At 43.4% G+C, this 21,472-nt stretch overlaps 1 protein-coding gene across 1 annotated transcript in view; it reads right to left on the reverse strand.

The window, feature by feature from the left end:
* LOC122549086 (integrin alpha-2-like) overlaps window positions 1-21,472 on the reverse strand; it is a 188,959-nt gene that overhangs the window by 8,912 nt on the left and 158,575 nt on the right. Inside the window, exons 27-28 of the mRNA XM_087989312.1 lie at window positions 19,183-19,296; window positions 15,229-15,315 (exon numbers count right to left, since the gene is read on the reverse strand). Of these exons, the coding sequence (XP_087845438.1) occupies window positions 15,229-15,315; window positions 19,183-19,296 (201 nt within the window). The remainder of the gene's footprint in view (window positions 1-15,228; window positions 15,316-19,182; window positions 19,297-21,472) is intronic.

Here is a 21,472-nt window from a genome sequence, read left to right on the forward strand (position 1 = left end):
GGAGTTGAACCAAAAGTAAACAATAGCCAAAAAGGGCTGAAAGATTTGAGGTAGACATCACTGTGATGGAATCTGTCTTCAAACCCAGTTATCTGCTCTCATTAATTTTAAGGACAATTTGTGTAAAAAGATTAGCCATTCAAAGTCAAGTCCCACAGATTGCTAGGTGCTATCGTCTGGTTATAATTTTGCAGGAATATTCAGATGACATTTGACACTGAGAATGCTATAGGGGAATGAATGGAGTTAAAAAGACATCAGGTTGGTCTAGGACACTATCCTAGCAAACTCCTGAAGTCAAATCCTGGGACTGAGATGATTGACCTCCAACGCACGCAACCTTCTTCTTTTGGGCTAAAAGTGACTCCAGCACTGGAAAGTTTTCCCCTAATTTCTAGTGACTCCAGTTTTGCTATGGCTCATTGATGTCATGCACAGTTAGAACATAGAATAGTACAGCACAGAACAGAACAGGCCCTTCAGTCCACGATGTTGTGCCGACCACTGATCCTCATGTATGCACCCTCAAATATCTGTGACCATATGCATATCCAGCAGTCTCTTAAATGTCCCCAATGACCTTGCTACCACAACTGCTGCTGGCAACGCATTCCATGTTCTCACAACTCTCTGTGTAAAGAACCCGCCTCTGACATCCCCTCTATACTTTCCTCCAACCAGCTTAAAACAATGACCCCTTGTGTTAGCCATTTCTGCCCTGGGAAATAGTCTCTGGCTATCGACTCTATCTATGCCTCTCATTATCTTGTATACCTCAATTAGGTCCCCTCTCCTCTCCTTTTCTCCAATGAAAAAAGTCCGAGCTCAGTCAACCTCTCTTCATAAGATAAGCCCTCCAGTCCAGGCAGCATCCTGGTAAACCTCCTCTGAACCCTCTTCAAAGCATCCACATCTTTTCTATAATAGGGTGACCAGAACTGGACTCAGTATTCCAAGTGCGGTCTAACCAAAGTTTTATAGAGCTGAACAAGATCTCACGACTCTTAAACTCAATCCCCCAGTTAATGAAAGCCAAAACATCATATACTTCCTTAACAACCCTGTCCACTTGGGTGGCCATTTTAAGGGATCTATGTACCTGCACTCCAAGATCCTTCTGTTCCTCCACGCTGCCAAGAATCCTGTCTTTAATCCTGTACTCAGCTTTCAAGTTTGACCTTCCAAAATGCATCACCTCGCATTTATCCAGGTTGAACTCCATCTGCCACCTCTCAGCCCATCTTGCATCCTGTCAATGTCCCGCTGCAGCCTACAACAGCCCTCTATATTGTCAATGACACCTCCAGCCTTTGTGTTGTCTGCAAACTTGCTGACCCATCCTTTAATCCCCTCATCCAAGTCATTAATAAAAATTACAAACAGTAGAGGCCCAAGGACAGAGCCCTGTGGAACACCACTCACCACAGACTTCCAGCCAGAATATTTTCCTTCTACTGCCACTCGCTGTCTTCTGTTGGCCAGCCAATTCTGTATCTAGACAGCTAAGGTCCCCTGTATCCTATTCCTCCTGACCTTCTGAATGAGCCTACCATGGGGAACCTTATCAAATGCCTTGCTGAAGTCCATATACACCACATCCACAGCTTGACCCTCATCAACTTTTCTAGTCACATCCTCAAAGAACTCTAAGATTTGTGAGGCATGACCTGCCCCTCACAAAGCCGTGTTGACTGCATTTAATCAAGCCATGCTCTTCCAGATGGTCATAAATCCTATCCCTCAGAATCCTTTCTAACACCTTGCAGACGACAAACGTGAGACTTACTGGTCTGTAATTGCTGGGAATTTCCCTATTTCTTGAAGAGAGGAATTACATTTGTCTCTCTCCAGTCCTCAGGTACGACTCCAGTGGAGAGCGAGGATGCAAAGATCTTCGCAAGTGGCGAAGCAATTGCATTTCTTGTTTCCCAAAGCAGCTGAGGACAAGTCTGGTCCGGGCCTGGTGACTTGTCAATCTTAATGTTTGACAAAATTTTCAGCACATCAGCTTCCTCTATCTCTATCCATTCCAGCATGCACACCTGCTCTTCAAAGGTTTCATTCACTACAAAGTTCATTTCTTTCGTAAAGACAGAAGCAAACAACTCATTTAGGGCTTCCCCTACCTCCTCAGACTCCACACACAAATTCCCTATGCTATCCCTGATCGGCCCTACTCTTTCTTTGACCATTCTCTTATTCCTCACATAAGTGTAAAATGCCTTTGTTTTCTCCCTAATCCGTTCTGCCAAGCCTTTCTTGTGCCCCCTCCTGGCTCTTCTCAAACCATTTCTGAGCTCCTTCCTCGCCTGCCTATAATCCTTTAGAGCTGAGCTTGACCCTAGCTTCCTCCACCTTATGTAAGCTACCTTTTTCCTTTTGACGAGAAGCTCCACCGCTCTCATCATCCAAGGCTCCTTTATCTTTCCACTTCTTGCCTGTCTCAGAGGGACATATTTATTCATCACTTGCAACAACTGTTCCTTAAACAGTCTCCACATGTCTATAGTGCCTTTACCATGGAACAATTGCTCCCAATCCATGCTTCCTAACTCATGTCTAATCGCATCATAGTTTCCTCTTCCCCAATTAAATATCCTCCCATTTTGCCTAATCCTCTCCTTCTCCATAGCTATGTAGAATGTGAGGCAGTTGTGGTCACTATCACCAAAATGCTCTCCCACCATAAGATCTGATACCTGCCTCGGCTCGTTTCCGAGCACCAAGTCTAGAATGGCCTCTCCCCTCGTCGGCCTGTCAACGTAGAGTTCGGAAACCCTCCTGAACACATCTTACAAAAACAGCTCCATTCAAATCTTCTGCTCGAAGGAGGTTCCAAACAATATTGGGAAAGTTAAAGTCACCCATTACAACAATCCTACTCCGTCCACACTTTTCCAAAATCTGCTGACCTATGCTTTCTTCCATCTCCCTGCTGCTATTGGGGGGCCTGTAGTAAACCCCTAACGAGGTGACTGCTCCCTTGCTGTTCCTTATTTCCACCCATACTGACTCGGTAGGCAGATCTTCCTCGACAATGGAAGCTTCTGTAGCTGTGATACCCTCTCTGATTAGTAGTGCTACACCCCCTCCTCTTTTTCCCCCCTCCCCATTCTTTTTAAATGCTCTAAACCCTGGAACATCTAGCAAGCATTCCTGCCCCTGAGAAACCTATGTCTCTGTTATGGCCACAACATCATAGCACCAGTTACTGATCCATGCTCTAAGTTCATCAATTTTATTCTTGATACTCCTTGCGTTAAAGCAAACACACTTTAACTGATCCCTTGGTTCCTTCCCAGGAAAATCCTTCCCACTAGCTGGTCTACCTCTTGCTGTTGCCTCATCTGCATTAACTCTCACCTCCAGTATACAGCTCAGGTTCCCACCCCTCTGCCATACTAGTTTAAACCCTCTCGAACTACTCGAGCAAACCTTCCACCCAGGACATTGGTCCCCTTCCAGTTCAGGTGCAACCCGTCCTCTTGTACAGGTCCCACCTTCCCCAGAAGGCATCCCAATTATCTACATATCTGAAACCCTCCCTCCTACACCAGCTGCACAGCCATGTGTTAAGCTGCGCCCACTCCCTGTTCCTCGCCTTGCTATCTCATGGCACCGGTAGTAAACTAGAGAACACTACTCTGTTCGTCCTGCTTTGCAGCTTCCATCCTAACTCCCTGAAATCACTTTTTATATCCTCAATCCTTTTCCTGGCTATATCATTAGTGCCAATATGTAACACGATTTCTGGCTGTTCGCCCTCCCCTTTTAGAACCTTATACACCTGATCAGGGGTGTCCCGGACCCTGGCACCAGGGAGGCAACATACCTTCCGGGAATCCCGATCCTGACCACAAAATCTCCTGTCAATTTCTCTGTCGATTCCCCTATCGTGTCCCCTACCACGAGTACTTTTCTATTCTGCCCCCTTTCCTTCTTGATGAGTGTCAGGCTCAGTGCCAGAGAACTGACTGCTATGGCTTTCCTCTGGTATGTCATCCCCCCAGCAGTATCCAAAACGGTATACTTATTGCTGAGGGGAATGTCCACAGGGGATCTCTGCACTATCTGTCTGTCCCCTTTCCTCCCCCTAACTGAAACCCATCTATCCTTGTCCTGAGCCTTAGGAGTGACCAACTGTCAGCTAATTCCATCTTCCTGCACATGGTCCATATTTCTTTATTCTCTGCCTGCTTATGTGTCTGTCTAAATGCCTCTGAAACATGGCTACTGTATCTGCTTTTACCACCTCTTATGACAGTGCATTCCAGGCATCTACCACCCTCTGTGTAAACAAAAATGTTCCTCATATATTTCCTTTAAACTTTCCTCCTTTCATCTTAAACTTGTATCCCCTAGTTTTTGATATTTCTACCCTGAAGAGACTCCGACTATCCATATTTCTGATAATTTTATGTACTTCCATGAGGTCATCCCTCAGCCTCTGATGCTCTAGTGAAAGCAATCCAAAATTTGTCCAACATCTCATTACAGCTAATACATTCCCATCCAGGCAACATCCCAGTAAACCTCTTCTGCACCCTTTCCAAAGCGTTCACATCCTTACTATAGTGTGGCAACCGGAACTGCGCACAGGATTCCAAATGTGGCCGAACCAAAGACTTAGACAGATTCGACATTGAGTCATAGTCATAGAGATGAAGAGCATGGAAACAGACCTTTGAGTCCAACCCGTCCATGCCGACCAGATATCCCAACCCAAACTAGTCCCACCTGCCAGCACCCGGCCCATATCCCTCCAAACCCTTCCTATTCATATACCCATCCAAATGCCTCTTAAATGTTGCAATTGTACCAGCCTCCACCACTTCCTCTGGCAGCTCATTCCATACATGTACCATCCTCTGTGTGAAAAAGTTGCCCCATCGGTCTCTTTTACTATCTTATCCACTTGTGTTGCCACTTTGAGGGAGCTATAGAGTTGGATTACAAGATCCCTCTGTATATCAATGCTCCTAAAGCTCCAGCCATTTTCTGTATACTTTCCTCTTGCATTTGACCTCCCAAACGCTTCACTTCATACATATTTGGATTAAACTCCATTTGCCATTTCACCAATTTTCTGGCTGTTGTATATCCTTTGATATCCTTCCTCACTATTTGCAATTCCATCGATTTTCGTGATATTTGCAAACTTACTAATCAGATGACTGACATTTTCATCCAAATCATTCATATGTTACAAACAACAGAGGTCCCAGCAATGATCCAAGTGGAACACTGCTGGTCACAGACTTGCATTCTGAAAAACACTTCTCCACAATTACTCTGTCTTCTACAGCCAAGACAATTTTATATCCGACTTACCAAGTCACCTAGATTTCATCTTCTGGACCAGCCTACCATGGGAGACCTTTGCAAATGCTTGAGTAAAGTCCACAACATCCACTGCCCCACCCTCATTAATCATCCTCATCACTTGCTCAAATAAACTCAATCAAATTTGTAAAACGAGACTTCACACAACGCTGACTATCTCTAGTAAGATCTCTATCTCAAATGTGAGTAGATCCTGTCCCTAAGAATCTTCTCCAAAACTTCCCTACCATTGGTTTAAGGCTCACTCACCCTTAATTTCCTGAATTATCCCTGTTGCCCATCTTGAACAAAGGAACAACATTGGCTGTTCTCCAGTCTTCTGGGACCTAGCCTGTGGCTACAGAGGATACAAAGTTCTCTGTCAACAATTCAAGAATCTCCTCCCTTGCCTCTATCTGTATTCTCAGATAGATCCCATCATACCCTAGAGTCCAGAAGATCAAATCGCATGAAATCTAGGTGACTTGGTAAGTCGGATATAAAATTGTCTTGGCTGTAGAAGACAGAGTAACATTAAGAAAGTCTACCTTAATGTTTTTTAAGGCACCCAACACGAACTCCTCCTTAATACCAACATGCTCCAGACTCTCAAAAAAATCCCTCTCCAGACTTAGCATAATCCATGCCATTCTTGATGCAAAATACTCTTTAAATTTTTAACTAAACTTGCAACATGTCATCATCCAAGATTCCTGAAACTTGTCATCCTCATCTTTGTCCTCATGGGAACATTCTGGCACTGAATTCTGATCAACAGCCTTTTAAAAGACTCCCACATGTAAAATGTGAATTTACCTTCAATAAATGCCCATAATTCAATTTTTCCACTTCCTGTCTTATACAGTTGTAATGAGTTTTCCCCAAATTTAGCAATTTCACCCAAGGACCAATCTTATCCGGTTCCATAAATATCTTAAAAACGTATGAAAATATAATGACTGTTCCCAATATGCTCCCTCACTGAAACTTCGATAACCTGGCCAGGCTCATTCCCCAGTGTCAGGTCTAGTGTGGCCTCTTTCCTAGTTGCGCTGTCTCATTGGGGCAGCACAATGGCTCTGTCTGGGGCAGCATGGTGGCTCAGTGGTTAGCAGTGCTGCCCCATAGCACCAAGGACCCAGGTTTGATTCCATTCCTCGGATGACTGTTTGGAGTTTGCACATTCTCCCTGTGACTACATGGGTTTCTGCCAGGTGTTCAGTTTCCTCATACAGTTCAAGGATGCGCATATTAGGAGAATTGGCCATGCTAAATTGTCCTTATTGTCAAGGGATGTGCAGGCTGGGTGGGGTTGCTATGGGAAATGGAGTATTAGAGGGATAGGATAAGGGTCTGGGTCTGGGTGAGATCCTGTTCAGAGGTGTGGACTCAATGTCTCATTCTGCACTGTAGGGATTCTATCTACCTATTGTTTCAAGAATTCCTTCTGGTCGTACCTAACAAATTCTGCGTCTGGCACTAACGAAGCCCCAGTCAATACTGGGGAAATTAAAAATCACCCGCTATAATACCCCTGTTGTTTTTACACCTTTCCAGGATCTGCTGACATATCTGTTAATCTTATGTTGGCTATTGGGAAGTTGATAATATAACCTCATCATTGTGATTTCACCCTTCTTACCCATTCGACCTTGCTGAATGAGAGCTCCACCATGTCCTCTCTTAGTGCAGCTCTGACATTGTCCTTAATCAGTAACACAACTCCCCTACCTCTTTTACATCCATCTCTATCATGTCTGGAAAGTTTAGCAGCCAGTCCTACCCTAATGGAGTCATAGACCTAGAGTCCTAGAGACAAGCCCATGCCGACCAAAATGGCCATCCACACTAACACCATTTCCCTGCACTTGGCCCATATCCTTCTAATCCTTTCCTATCCGTATATTTGTCCAAATGCCTCTTAAATGTTGTTCATATAACTGCCTCTGTGTAAAAGCATTGCCCAACAGGTTCCCTTTTATTCTTTCTCCACTTACCTTAAACCAATGCCCTCTAGTTTTCAATTCCCCAGCCCTGTGAAAAAGATTGAGTGCATTCACTCTATCCATGCCTCTTATGATCTTATACAATTCTATAAGACCCTCCCTCAATCACCTACGCTCTGAAGAAAAACGTCCTGGCATTCAACCTCTCCCGAGAACTCTGACTGTTGAGTCCTGGCAACATCCTTGTAATTTTTTTCTGCATTCTTTCCAGTTTAATAATACCCTTCCTATAGTAAGGTGACCAAAACTGAACACAATACTCCAAGTGCAGCCTCACCAAAGTCCTGTACAACTGCAACATAACTTCCCAACATCTATACTCAGTGCTCTGATTGATGAAGGCCAGTGTGCCAAAAGCCTTCTTCACTGCCCTGTCTACCTGTGACTCCATTTTCAGAAAACTATGCACCTGAACTCCCAGATCCCCCTGTTCCAGAAACTTCTTAAGGTCGTACCAGTCCATCTTCCGCAGCTACACCTGCACCACACCCTGCTACATCGATGACTGTATCGGCGGTACCTCATGCTACTACAAGGAGGTTGAACAGTTCATCAACTTCTCAAACACCTTTCACCCCAACTTCAAATTCACCAGGACCATCTCGGACACTTCCCTTCCCTTCCTGGACGTCTTCCACCTCTGGTGACTGACTAACCATGAACATCAATACTAACCCACCAACTCCCACAGCTACTTGGACTACACCTCCTGCCACCCTGCCTCCTGTAAAAACACCAAGTTCTATTCCCACTTCCTCCTCCTCCGCCGCATCTGCTCCGAGGATGACGAATTCTACCATAGAAAATCCCAGAAGGCCTCCTTCGAAGACCGTAATTTCCACTCCTACGTGGTCAACAATGCCCTCCAGAGCATCTCCTCCCTTTCCTGCACCACTGCTCTGGAACCCCCCTCCTCCCAATGCAACAAGGACAGAACTCCCCGGTCCTCACCTTCCACCTCACCAACTCCTGGATATGTCACATCATTTTCTGCCACTGACAAACAGAGTCCACCACTAGGGATATATTTCTCCGCAGGAAGTGCAAAGCCTGCACCCACACGTCCCCCCTCATCTCCAAAGGCGCCAAAGGATCCTTCCACATCCGACAGAACCTTACCTGTACTTCCACAAATGTCATCTACAGTATCCTGCACCTGACGTGGTCTCCTCTACATCGGGGAGACAGGATGACAACTTGCAGATCGTTTCAGAGAATATCTCTGGGCCCCCCATACCAACCAACCCCACCACCCCATGGCTGAATGCTTCAACTCCCCCTCCCACCCCATCAAGGACATGCAAGTCCTGGGCCTCCTCCATTGCCAAACCCAAACCACCTGATGCCTGGAGGAAAAATGCCTTATCTTCCGCCTTGGGACCCTGCAGTCACATGGGATCAATGTGGATTTCACCAGTTTCCTCATTTCCCCTCCCCTCACTTATCCCAGTCCCAAGCCCCAACTCGGCATTACCCTCTTGACCTGTCCATCGTCTTTCCCATCCATCTGCTTCACCCTCCTCTCCGGCCTATCACTTTCTCCCCCACCTTCATCCACCTATCCCACTCCCAGCTACCTTGCCTCCAGCCCCACCTGCCTCCCATTTATCTCTCAGTGCCCCCAGCCAACAAGCTTCACTTCTGATGAAGGACTTATGCCTAAAACGTCTATTCTCCTGCTCCTCAGATGCTGCCTGTCCTGCTGTGTTTTTCCAGCATGATACTCTCAACTCTGATCTCCAGCACCTGCAGTCCTCACTTTCTCCACTATGAAACTCCTAGTAATAGTCATAGAGATGTACAGCATGGAAACAGACTGTTCAGTCAACTTGTCCATGCCAACCAGATATTCTAACCTAATCTAGTCCCATCTGCCAGCACCTGGCCCATATCCCTCCAAATCCTTCCTAATCATATACCCATCCAGATGCCTTTTAAATGTTGCAACTGTACCAGCCTCCACTACTTCCTCTGGCAGCTTATTCCATACACTTACCACCCTCTGTGTGAAAAATTTTCCCTTAGGTCCTTTTTATATCTTTCCCCTCTCACTCTAAACCTATGCCCTCTAGTTCTGGACTTCCCCATCCCAGGGAAAAGACTTTGTCTAGTTATCCTATCCAGGCCCCTCATGATTTTATAAACCTCTATGAGGTCACCCCTCAGCCTCCGACACTCCAGGGAAAACAGCCCTAGCCTATTCAACCTCTCCCTAAAGCTGAAATCCTCCAACCTTGGCAACATCCTTGTCAATCTTTTCTGAACCCTTTCAAGGTTCACAAAATCCTTCCAATAGGAAGGAGACCAGAATTGCATGCAATATTTCAAAAGTGGCCTCACCAAAGTCCTGTACAGCCGCAACATGACCTCCCAACTCCTATAATCAGTGCTCCAACCTATTAAGGAAAGCATACCAAACGTCGCCTTCACTATCCAATCTACCTGTGACTCCATTTTCAAGGAACTATGAACCTGCACTCCCTCAGATCTTACCATTAAGTGTATAAGTCCTGCTAAGATTTGCTTTCCCAAAATGCAGCATCTAGCATTTATCTGAATTAAACTCCATAGTGGACCTAGTACAGATTCTTTTGGCACTCCACTGGTCACAAGCCTCCAGTCTGAAAAACAACTCTCCACCATCACCCTCTGTCTTCTACCTTCGAGCCAGTTCTGTATCCAATGCCTAGTTCTCCCTGTATTCATGCGATCTAACCTTGCCAACCACTCTCCCATGGGGAACCTTGTTGAACGCCTTACTGAAGTCCATAGAGACCATATCCACAGCTCTGCCCTCATCAATCCTCTTTGTTACTTTCTCAAAAGTCAAGTTGTGAGACATGATTTCCTACGTACAAAGCCATATTGACTATCCCTAATCAGCCCCTCAGGATTACCTCCAACAACTTGTCCACCATCGACATCAGGCTCATCGATCTGTAGTTCCTTGGCTTGTTCTTACCACCTTTCTTAAATAATGGTACCAAGTTAACCAACTGCCAGTCTTCTGGCATCTCACCTGTAACTATCAATGGTACAAATATCTCAGTAAGAGGCCTAGCAATCACTTCCCTAGCTTCCCACAGAGTTCTAGGGTACATCTGATCAGATCCTGGGGATTTATCCACTTTTATGCATTTCAAGACATCCAGCACTTCCTCCTCTGTAATATGGATATTTTTCAAAATGTCACCATCTATCTCTCCATATTCTATATCTTCCATGTCCTTCTCCACAGTAAACACAGATGCAAAATACTCCACACACAGGCCAACTTGCTGATCTTTGTGGTGCCCTATTTCTCTCCCTAGTTACCCTTTTGTCCTTAATGTATTTCTAAAATCCCTTTGGAATCTCCTTAACCCTATTTACCAAAGCTATCTCATGTCCCCTTTTTGCCCTCTGGATTTCCCTGTTAAGATTTCTCCTACTGCCTTTATACTCTCAGGATTCACTTGATCTCTCATATCTATATCTGACAAATGCTTCCTTCTTTTTCTTAGCCATACCCTCAATTTCTCTAATCATCCAGCATTTCCTACACCTACCAGCCTTTCCTTTCACTATAACAGGAATATACTGTCTCTGGACTCTCGTTCTCTCATTTCTGAAGGTTTCCCATTTTCCAGCTGACCCTTTACTTGCGAACATCTGCCCCCAATCAGCTTTTGAAAGTTCTTGCCTAACCCCATCAAAATTTTGATCTGACTTTCCAAAATGCAACACCTCACACATCTGTATTAAACTCCATTTATCATTTCTTGGCCCACATCCCCAGCTGATCAAGGTCCTGCTGCAAATTCTGACAACCTTCCTCACTGTCCATGAAATCTCCTATTTTAGTGTCATCTGCAAGCTTACTAATAGCACCTTGTACATCCTCATCCAAATCATGATATAGATAACAAACAGCAATGGGCCCAGCACTGGCCCTGAGGCACACCATTAGTCGCAGGCCTCCAGTCCAATAAACATCCTTCCACTATAACCTTCTGCTCCTACCATTAAGCCAATTGTGTGTCCAATTTGCCAGCTCCCCGTGGATTCCATGCCATCTAACTTTCCAGAGCAGCCTACCATTTGGAACTTTATCAAAGGCTTTACTGAAATCCATATTGACCAAGTCTACTGCCCTGCCCTCATCAATGTTCCTGCTGACTTCATCAAACAACTCTAATAAATTTATGAGGAATGATCTCCGACGCACAAAGCCATGCTGACTAATCAAACCCTGTCTTTCCAAATGCATACATATCTTATCTCAGAATCCTTTCAAGTGACTTACCCACCTCAAATGTTAAGCTTACTGGTCTGTAGTTCCCAGGTTTTTCTTTGCAGCACTTCTTGAATAAGGACACATTTGCTACCCTTCAGTTTTCCGGGAACGATGATTGCAGGGCCCACACAATTTCTTTTCTAGCCTCTTTCAGGGATCTTGGATATACAGTCAGGACCAGGAGATTTATCCACCATATATATTCTAATACGTCCGACACCTCCTCTACTGTGATAGGACTGTCCCCAGCATATCACCACTAACTTCTCCAAGTTCCAAAGTCTTCATGTCTTTCTCCACAGTAAACACAAAGAAGCTCGCTCATCTCCTGTAGTTCCACATCTACATATCCACTTTGGTCCTATTCTCTCTCTAGTTATTCCTTTTCCTTTAATACACTTGGGGAATCTCCTTGGATTCACCCTAATTTTCATAGCCAAAGCTATCTCATGCCCTATTTTTGCGCTCCCGATTTCCTTCTTCACTAAACTCCTGTGTCCCTTATATATCTCCAGAGGTTCCTTTGATCCAGCTGCCTTTACCTGACCCATGCCTTCTTTTTTCTGGTCAAAACCTCAATATCTTTTGTCATCCAGTGTTCCCAATTCCTGCCAACGTTGCCCTTCACCCTCACAGGAAGGTACAGATCTTGAACTCTAGCTATCACACATTTAAAGGCCCCCCACTTGCCGGAGGTCCCTTTGCCTGCAAACAAACTACTCCAAAGAGCTCCTGCAAGCTCCTGTCTAATTCCATCAAAACTCTGTCGGTCAAGATTCTATAACGGCTACCACATAGTCGTCCCATGTACTAGTTCATGCTGAAAGCTCAAATGCCTTATCTGTTATACTCCTTGCATTAAAATAAATACACTTCAGACTGCAAGACCTATCATGCTCACTAACCTGGCCTGCCTGTACTTCCTACTAGACTTACTTGATTTATCCCCTCTCTTCTCTTGAAACACTCTACATACTGAATTATTGCTTTGGTTCCCACCTCCCTACCACTCATTTAAGGTCCCTCCAGTGGTATTAGCAAACCTCCCTGCAGGGATGTTGGTGCCCCTCCAGGTTAGGTACAACCCGTCATTCTTGTGCAGGTTCCTGTTTCCTTGGAAAAGATCCCAATGATCCAGATATCTGAAGCCCCCACCTACACCAGCTCTTTAGCCATGGAATCAACTGTATTATCTTCCTATATCTGGCCTCACTAAGACATGGGACAGGGAATAATCGTGAGGTTACCACCCTACAGGTCCTGCTTTTCAACTTTCTACCCTACTTCCTTAAATTCCCTTTGCAGGATCTCTCTTCCTGCATCTGTCATTAGTCCTTCCATTTTGTTTTTACTCATTCCCACACTCTGGTCCTGTTAGGACATGGGTCAGCACAGTAAACCCATGAATAATATTTTTCACTCTATGTAAATACCGACCCAGCCAGTGATGTCCACATCTCCTGAATGAATATTACAAACAAATGTACACTCTTATTGATATTCCTCATGCCAAGTACACAACCAACTGCCAAATCACAGTCACCCCATTTGAGACAAACACAGTTTCATACCTTGTATTCTAGCACTGAAATTACTGGACACACGCCAGTCTCACCAGGTCATCTTGTTACCTTTTGGTCTAACTTGTAATACAGTTTACTATTTCAATGCTGTACTTTGGAATGCAGTGACACCTTATATTGCAATGCTACATTTTCCTCAGAGTCAGGGATCCATATCACACCTCTGAACAGTGCATATCCAAGGGCTTGTGTCTGTTCTCTCAGTGCACATTCACTCCGCACCCACTTAGATATCTCTGCCTTGCCTTGGCTTTTTGTATATTGCTGCATCATTCAGTACTGGCAGGCTCATTGTACTTCTGCCTTGCATTGTCTCCTGGCGCTGACACAAAATCAGCTGTGACAATTTCAAGGGAGCATTGCTACACAACACTATGCTATGTCAATATTACACTTTCAATATGTGCCAGTGGCTTATGTGGCCAAAGCACTGAATATGCTTCAACCAAATGATTATGTCTCAAAGTCTTAGGAGAGTGATCCCCAATCAAGAGGAATGGTCACAAAAAATGAATGGCTGGAGACACTCAGCAGGTCCAGTAGCATCTATGGAGAGAAAAACGGTTAAAGTTTCAAATCCCTTCATTAGAACTGAAAGCAGTTGGGAAAAGGTGGCATTTATGCTGATGATGAGGGGTGCGAGGAGCGAATAGAATATGTGGAACTGGTGCTGACAGAGAGGAAAGAAGAGACAAATAATGGGAATACTGATGATAAGACAATGGGAATACTGATGCTGAGTAGGGTGCTAACGAGAAGTGTGAATGGTTGAAAATAGTTTGGCTGTGCTGAGAGCAACACAAACTAAACACAACCTGGGGTGGGTGGGGTGGGTAATGGACAGGGAGAATGGTGTTCGTGCTCTGAAATTGTTAAACTGAATGCTGCAAGGTCTGTAAGGTACTTTGGCAGATAACGAGATGTTGCTCCTCTAGTCGAACTGTTGCCAGTCAGGGGACATGGTGAGTCTTGCAGGTCCAGTGCAACCAGACTGGGAACTAGTGGTAAGTCAACTGGGGAGCTGCACAGTGATCAGTCAGACAACTGGTCATTTCGCAGTCCAGGCTGTCTTTCCAAGTTGATGAGATGAGCCATGAGCAATCCTGAACATTGATAAGATGTTATGCTATGTTGGGGGTTAGGGTAAGGTAGCATTCTTTTAGAGTTCAATCATGAAATGGTCCGAGAGATGTGTCACTTGATTCTTGCAGCTGCAATTATAATGACAGTCAATCAGATGATGAAAAGTGGAAATATATTTATAAATGTGAGCTTCAGTTTTTAATTGTGTGACCTGAATCCCTATGTACCCTCAGAAGTGTTTTTGTTTATCATGTACCTCCCACTCAGTGTACTGTGAAGGGCTGTTTGTAATTAACCTGGCGCATATCTGGGCTTTAAATATGGTGCTTGTGGCAGAAATCCTGGTAGCAGAGTGTGGTGTCATTGAGTGTGGCACCTACATAATGAGGTAAACAGTATAAAATTGCTTGAAATAACTTGGTAGAACTCATGGAGAGAAACCTCGTATAAAAACCCCTGAAAGTTATACTTGTACTGTGCCGAGTTTGGTAAAATTATCGTGTGTTAAAATAATAATATTTTCATGTCATTTCAAGGTGTTTATGTTTAAATTGTCCAAGTTTATCTTCTGCTTTCATTATTAGATTAGATTAGATTCCCTACAGTGTGGAAACAGGCCCTTCAGCCCAACCAGTCCATACCGACCCTCCGAAGAGTAACCCACCCAGACCCATTTCCCACTGACTAATGCACCTAACACTATGGGCAATTTATCATGGCCAATTCACCTGACCTGCACATCTTTGGACCGTGGGAAGAAACTGGAAAAAACCCACGCAGACACGGGGAGAATGTGCAAATTACACACAGACAGTCAGTCACCCAAAGCTGGAACTGAGCCTGGGATCCTGGTGCTGTGAGGCGACAGTACTAACCACTGAGCCACCCATTCTCTTAACTATGTTCCATTTCATTGTATCTCACATTTCAACTATTTAGTAGTTCTGAAGTCACTTACTGTCACGTTATTAGCATTGATGATGAACAATGGATTCCTTGTTTCAATCTTTGCTGATGGAGTTAGCGTTATTCTTTGAAAGTCAGCCTAAAACAGAGTAAAATTAAGTAGAAGTATTAAAATTTCACTAGTTTCAAGTGACTTAAATATGTGAAGTGTTCATAAAAGATGATAAAAATGTAACCTATCAATTATTTAACAATGCTAAAGAATTAACATCTTTAGTGGCATCCTTAAACCAAACTATCACTGAGGGACAACAGCCAAAAATGGTCGGTTGAAACAAACCAGCTCCTGGTTATTTTAATCACAGAGAGCAGAGGATAAAAAATACTGTCGTAAGAATTATCTATTTCCATTCCTTGCTTTGATTCAAGCGTCAGCTCATGGGGATTTCTGGTTTTCACCAATATTGATGTTTTTAAACAGGCTAAAGAACCAATCAACCTGAATAATTCTCACAGACAGCAAGTTTACAACTATTGTCCACATTTAATAATTCCATGGAGAGCAAAATGATAGATTGGAATGTGCATATAGAAGTAAAATATAATAAATTAACTTCAGCCTTTTTAAAAAAAAAATTGAATTATTTTATGATAATGGAAATAAATATAAAGCAGATTTTCCAGGGCTAGAGATCAGTCAGCATTATGAAGTAGTACATCATTAAAATCCAGTTATTTTGCATGTCTCCCTCAGTCTTGCTCAGACAACAAAGAATGTATCTGAACAACACCCTGGTAATCAATAGCAATTTGCTGCTGAATATTTACTCAGCTGGGGCAATACTTCTGTTCTTGGTTTCATTGCCTTCAATTGGAAGGACAGAAATTAGGCAATGCTGAATTTTAGCAAAAGATGATGATGGGGAAGTTAGAAAACACACAGTACAATAAATTTTACAAATTTTACAAAATGAAATATAAAATTTAGTTGTATGTACCATAATTGCTCTCTGTTTTGAATCCAAACCAATTGTGCGAAAATAAACCAACATATGTCACAGAATTTGGTACAACTTCTTAAAGTCTTCAGTCACAATTGCCAATAAGATTAACTACAAATGCTGTCAGATATTAAAATTAGAATTTTTGGAAAAATTCATAAATAGCCATTTTCAGGATTTTTTACTCGAGTAGCATTGTAATGAAAAAGCTGATGACATTGTGGTATTGTCACTCTGCCAATAATCTAGAGACCAAGGAAATACTGTGGATGCCAGGGTTCAATTCCCACCACAGCAGATGGTGAAATTCAAATCCAATAAAATCTGAAATTAAAAGTCCAATAATGATTATGAGACCATTGATGCTTCTCATTAAAAATACATCTGATTTACTAATATCCTTGAGGGAAGGAAAGCTGCTGTCCTTATCTCTTCTCTTCTGGGCTAAGTGTGGCTCGAAACGATGGATCAAAGTGGTTGAACTCAGGAATGGCCTAGCAAGCCATTTACAGAGGTACCTCGATTATCCGAATACCAATTATCCGAAAATCGGATTATTAGATTAGATTAGATTAGATTAGATTAGATTACTTACAGTGTGGAAACAGGCCCTTCGGCCCAACAAGTCCACACCGACCCGCCGAAGTGCAACCCACCCATACCCCTACATTTACCCCTTTAACCTAACACTACGGGCAATTTAGCATGGCCAATTCACCTGACCTGCACATCTTTGGACTGTGGGAGGAAACCGGAGCACCCGGAGGAAACCCACGCAGACACGGGGAGAATGTGCAAACTCCACACAGTCAGTCGCCTGAGGCGGGAATTGAACCCGGGTCTCTGGCGCTGCGAGGCAGCAGTGCTAACCACTGTGCCACCGTGCCACCCGTGTGCCACCGTGCCGCCCGTAAAGGAGATCTTGAGGTCCCGATGGAAACATTACATTAAAGACGCGTTTCTAACAGTGATTCATGTCTTTTGTTTACGTGATTAAACAGGCACCATATCCAAATGACTGACTGCCTGCCCTCCCTCTCTCCCCACTCTTGCCCAGGAGGTCTACACAGGGCTGTACCCTAAACCCCCCCCTTCCCCAGATAATCTCTCCAACATTGTCCTGTACAGGGCAAAGGTGGAATCTGGGCTGAAAATGTGTTGCTGGAAAAGCGCAGCAGGTCAGGCAGCATCCAAGGAGCAGGAGAATCGACGTTTCGAGCATGAGCCCTTCTTGATTCCTGAAGAAGGGCTCATGCCCAAAACGTCAATTCGCCTGCTCCTTGAATGCTGCCTGACCTGCTGCGCTTTTCCAGCAACACTATTTCAGCTCTGATCTCCAGCATCTGCAGTCCTCACTTTCTCATAAAAGGTGGAATCTGACAAAAAGTTGCGGTAAAAAGTTGTGTGTGTGGTTGTGTGAGTGTGTGCATGTGTGTGTGTGTGTGTGTGTGTACGTGTGTGTGTGCGCGCTGTTTGGAGACTTACCCCACAAAGGCAACTACAGCAATCTTGTTGTTGGTGTCCAGTTCAGCTGCCCTGGAGAGGGGCGGTGTTGGATGGAATTTGGGGTGGGGGAGTTGTTGGGGGTGGGGAGGAGGTGTTGCACGGGGTGGGGCGCGGTGTTGAAGGTGAGGGGAGGTGTTGCACGGGGTAGGGGGCGGTGTTGCACGGGGTCGGGGCGGGGGGGCGGTGTTGGACAGGGTTGGGTTGCGGTAGGCAGTGTTTGGGGTGGGGCCTCGTGCGTGGTGTGCTGCTGCAGTCTCCTGAACGGGGAGCAGACTTTGAAAACCGAATAATCGATTATCTGAACGAAATAGTGCCCGCCCATCACGTTCAGATAATCGAGGTTCTCCTGTAGTTGTGTCAAACAGCTAAAACGTGTCAAACAAGAAAGAAACTGAACAGTCAATCTGACATCGATGGAGGTATTGGAAATAACAAAGGCAATCTAAGTCTTGCTGGTCCACCAAAGATCACCTGATTAACTGTAGTGCTCGGCTTAAAAAATATCTCCAAACCAGTTTATTAAGGATTAATTGGACACAATAATGAGAAATTAAAGAAAGTGGAAAATTATATGGAAAGCAGACCCAGTGCAAAAACAGTCTGTTTTGGCTGGAAAGTAACTGGGAAACAGATTATTGTGCAGTTAATACAGACACCTGGAGTTATTTTTTTTCACAATGGAATGTTTGGAAAATTACTGGAAGTACTAAGAAAGGGTGGTGCAGCACTTAACATGAGATTCTGATAGCATTAGTATCAGGGAATTTGCCCCACTTGTTGGACTTTCACCATTGAAGCAGGTTTGTGAGAGCAATGGCATGGAATCTGAGAAGGAGCCCCAAGTGCCACAGTTACCAATCCCCAATGAGTCTGCAGGCAGTGAGACTCATTAGTTTGCATATGTACAAAGTAGTTTAAGCTAATAGATTTGCTCATTCGTTTGGATATATGTTAAGATTAAGCTAATAAATTTGCTATGTATTGAAGCACATGTGTCTTGTATTCTTTTCAAGCAGACTTTAAAAAACCTGTGTGGTACTTTCAGCCTAACAATACACTGACAACTAGTATCAAATTTGTGAGAACTGTTTCATAGACTAGTCAAGCAACAGATTGACGTAGTCATAATCATAGCTGAAAATGTGTTGCTGGAAAAGCGCAGCAGGTCAGGCAGCATCCAAGGAGCAGGAGAATCTCTCCTGCTCCTTGGATGCTGCCTGACCTGCTGCGCTTTTCCAGCAACACATTTTCAGCTCTGATCTCCAGCATCTGCAGTCCTCACTTTCTCCTAGTAGTCATAATCATAGCACTGCACATTACAGACAATGTCCCAGAAAACATCATAACTACACTTAGGATTGATCAACAAATGCTGGTCCAGCTGCTGATTTCTACATTCAACAAATAAAAAAAATGTTTTTCAAGAGAAGGAGAAAGTGCACCTTTAAAAACATGGATGCAAAGTCATCATTATAAATAATTTTATGATGAGTACTTACGTTTATAAATGTCTTCAGCCAAATCCTCATAGCAATTTTGATTGTGTATTGGTTGTTCATTTTGAGATTGTTCATAATGCATAAAAATTTCTCACAATTGACATTTTCACAATTCTTCAGAAGCAAAGAAAATTGTTAAAGTAAACATAGCAGAGATTTTTAACTATGTGAATACAATTTCAGAAAACATCCAGGCTTTCAAGTAATAAGCAAACTTTTCTAGATTGGGTTTGTTTCTAGTAGGTCAGAAAATAGTGAGGATCACTCCTTTGTTTGAAAAGGGAGGGAAACAGAAAGCAGGGAACTAAAGGCCAGTTAGCTCAACGTCTGCCAAAGGGAAGACTACTGTTAAATGTATTATTGCAGAGCCATTAGAGAAGTTCAATGTGATCAAGCAAATTCAACATGGTTTTGTGAAAAGGAAATTATGATTAACCAATATATTTGAAATCTTTGAAGAAGTAGCCTGCATTGTAGATGAAGGAGAACTAAATTATATATTACACTTAGATTCCCAGAAGGTATTTGATAAGACATCAGACGCAATGTTACAGTGGAAAATGAAAACTCAGGCTGTAGAGGGTAAAATATTGCACAGATAGAAGATTGGCTGGCTAACAGGAAGCAGAGTAGATATAAAGTATAATCATGAATTTGGACTTTCAGTTATTTTAACAGTTAAATGGTAGATTTTCTCTGTAATTTAAAGAATACAAAAATACTCTTTAGTCAGTGTTGCTCTTAATTCATTTTATGGTCAAAGTCTTACAATTTTAAGTTTTAACATGTGAATATTTATTTCACTAGTAGTTCAGAAATCTTTCTAAAGTTATTGGTAGCACATGGCGATTATAACAAAGGTACCCTTCAGGATGTTGATGGCAGAAGATTCAATTATGGTAGTGCTGTTGAATGACTAGGGGAGATGATTAAATTCTCTCTTTTCGGTGTTAGGCATTATCTGATGTCTGGCATTGCTTTGTACAGTTTGAATATTACTATAATTGTTGGTGTCTTAGTTGTCCTATAAAGTCTCTGAAAGTTTCTAAAAATATAATAGGTGTCAACTGGGTGTGGCTGTGTGCTATCTTTATTGTTCGTCATTTGGGCTCTGCTCTGTCGAGGCATTTCTTTAACTCCACATCCTTACATCACACCACATACGAGAGATTTGAACCTTTGCACTCTGTTAAAAGGTATGACTAGACTAGATGGGATTGAGGTTCATAAGGAAGTGGTGTTAGAAAATCTGGAAAGTGTGAAAATAGGTAAGGACCCTGAATTGGATGGGATTTATCCTAGGAATCTCTGGGAAGCCAGGGAGGAGATTGATTTTATGTCGTCATTGTCTCCAGGAATAATGCTAGAAGACTGGAGGATAGCAAATGTTATCCCCTTGTTCAAGAAAGTGAGCAGCTACAATTCTGGTAATTATAGATGGTTACTTCGGTTGTGGGTAAAGTGTTGGAAAAGGTTATAAGAGATAGGATTTATAATCATCTAGAAAGGATTGATTAGGGATAGTCAGCACGTTTTTGTGAAGGGTAGATAGTGCTTCACAAACCTTATTGAGTTCTTAGAGAAGGTGACCAAACAGGTGGATGAAGGTAAAGCCGTTGATGTGGTGTATATGGATTTCAGTAAGGTGTTTGATAAGGTTCCCCATGGTAGGCTACTGCACAAAATATGGAGGCATAGAATTGAGGGTGATTTAGCGGTTTAGATCAGAAACTGGCTTGCTGAAAGAAGACAGAGGGTCATGGTTGATGGGAAATGTTCATCCTGGAGTTCAGTTACTAGTAGTGTACCACAAGGATCTGTTTTGGGTCCACTGCTGTTTATCATTTTTATAAATGACCTGGATGGAATATTAAATTTGCGGACGACACTAAGGTCGTAGATAGTGCCGAAGGCTGTTGTAGGCTACAGAGGGACATAGATAAGCTGCAGAACTGGGCTGAGAGGAGGCAAATTGAGTTTAATGCAGAAAAGTGTGAGGTGATTCACTTTGGAACGACTAACAGGAATGCAGATTACTGGGTGAATGGTAAGATTCTTGGTAGTGTAGATGAGCAGAGAGATCTTGGTGTCCATGTACATGGATTGTTCAGAGTTGCCAACCAGGTTGACAGGGCTGTTAAGAAGGCATACTGTTTATTAGCTTTTATTAGTAGATGGGCTGAGTTTTGGAATCATGAGGTCATGCTGTAGCTGGACAAAGTTCAGGTGCGCCCACACTTGGATTATTGCATGCAGTTCTGGTCACTGCATTATTGGAAGGCAGTGGAAG

This window comes from Chiloscyllium plagiosum, unplaced genomic scaffold (assembly GCF_037043375.1).
Source record: "Chiloscyllium plagiosum isolate Xiang-an unplaced genomic scaffold, Cpla_swu_hap1 HiC_scaffold_1, whole genome shotgun sequence".
NCBI classification, from domain to species: Eukaryota; Metazoa; Chordata; class Chondrichthyes; order Orectolobiformes; family Hemiscylliidae; genus Chiloscyllium; species Chiloscyllium plagiosum.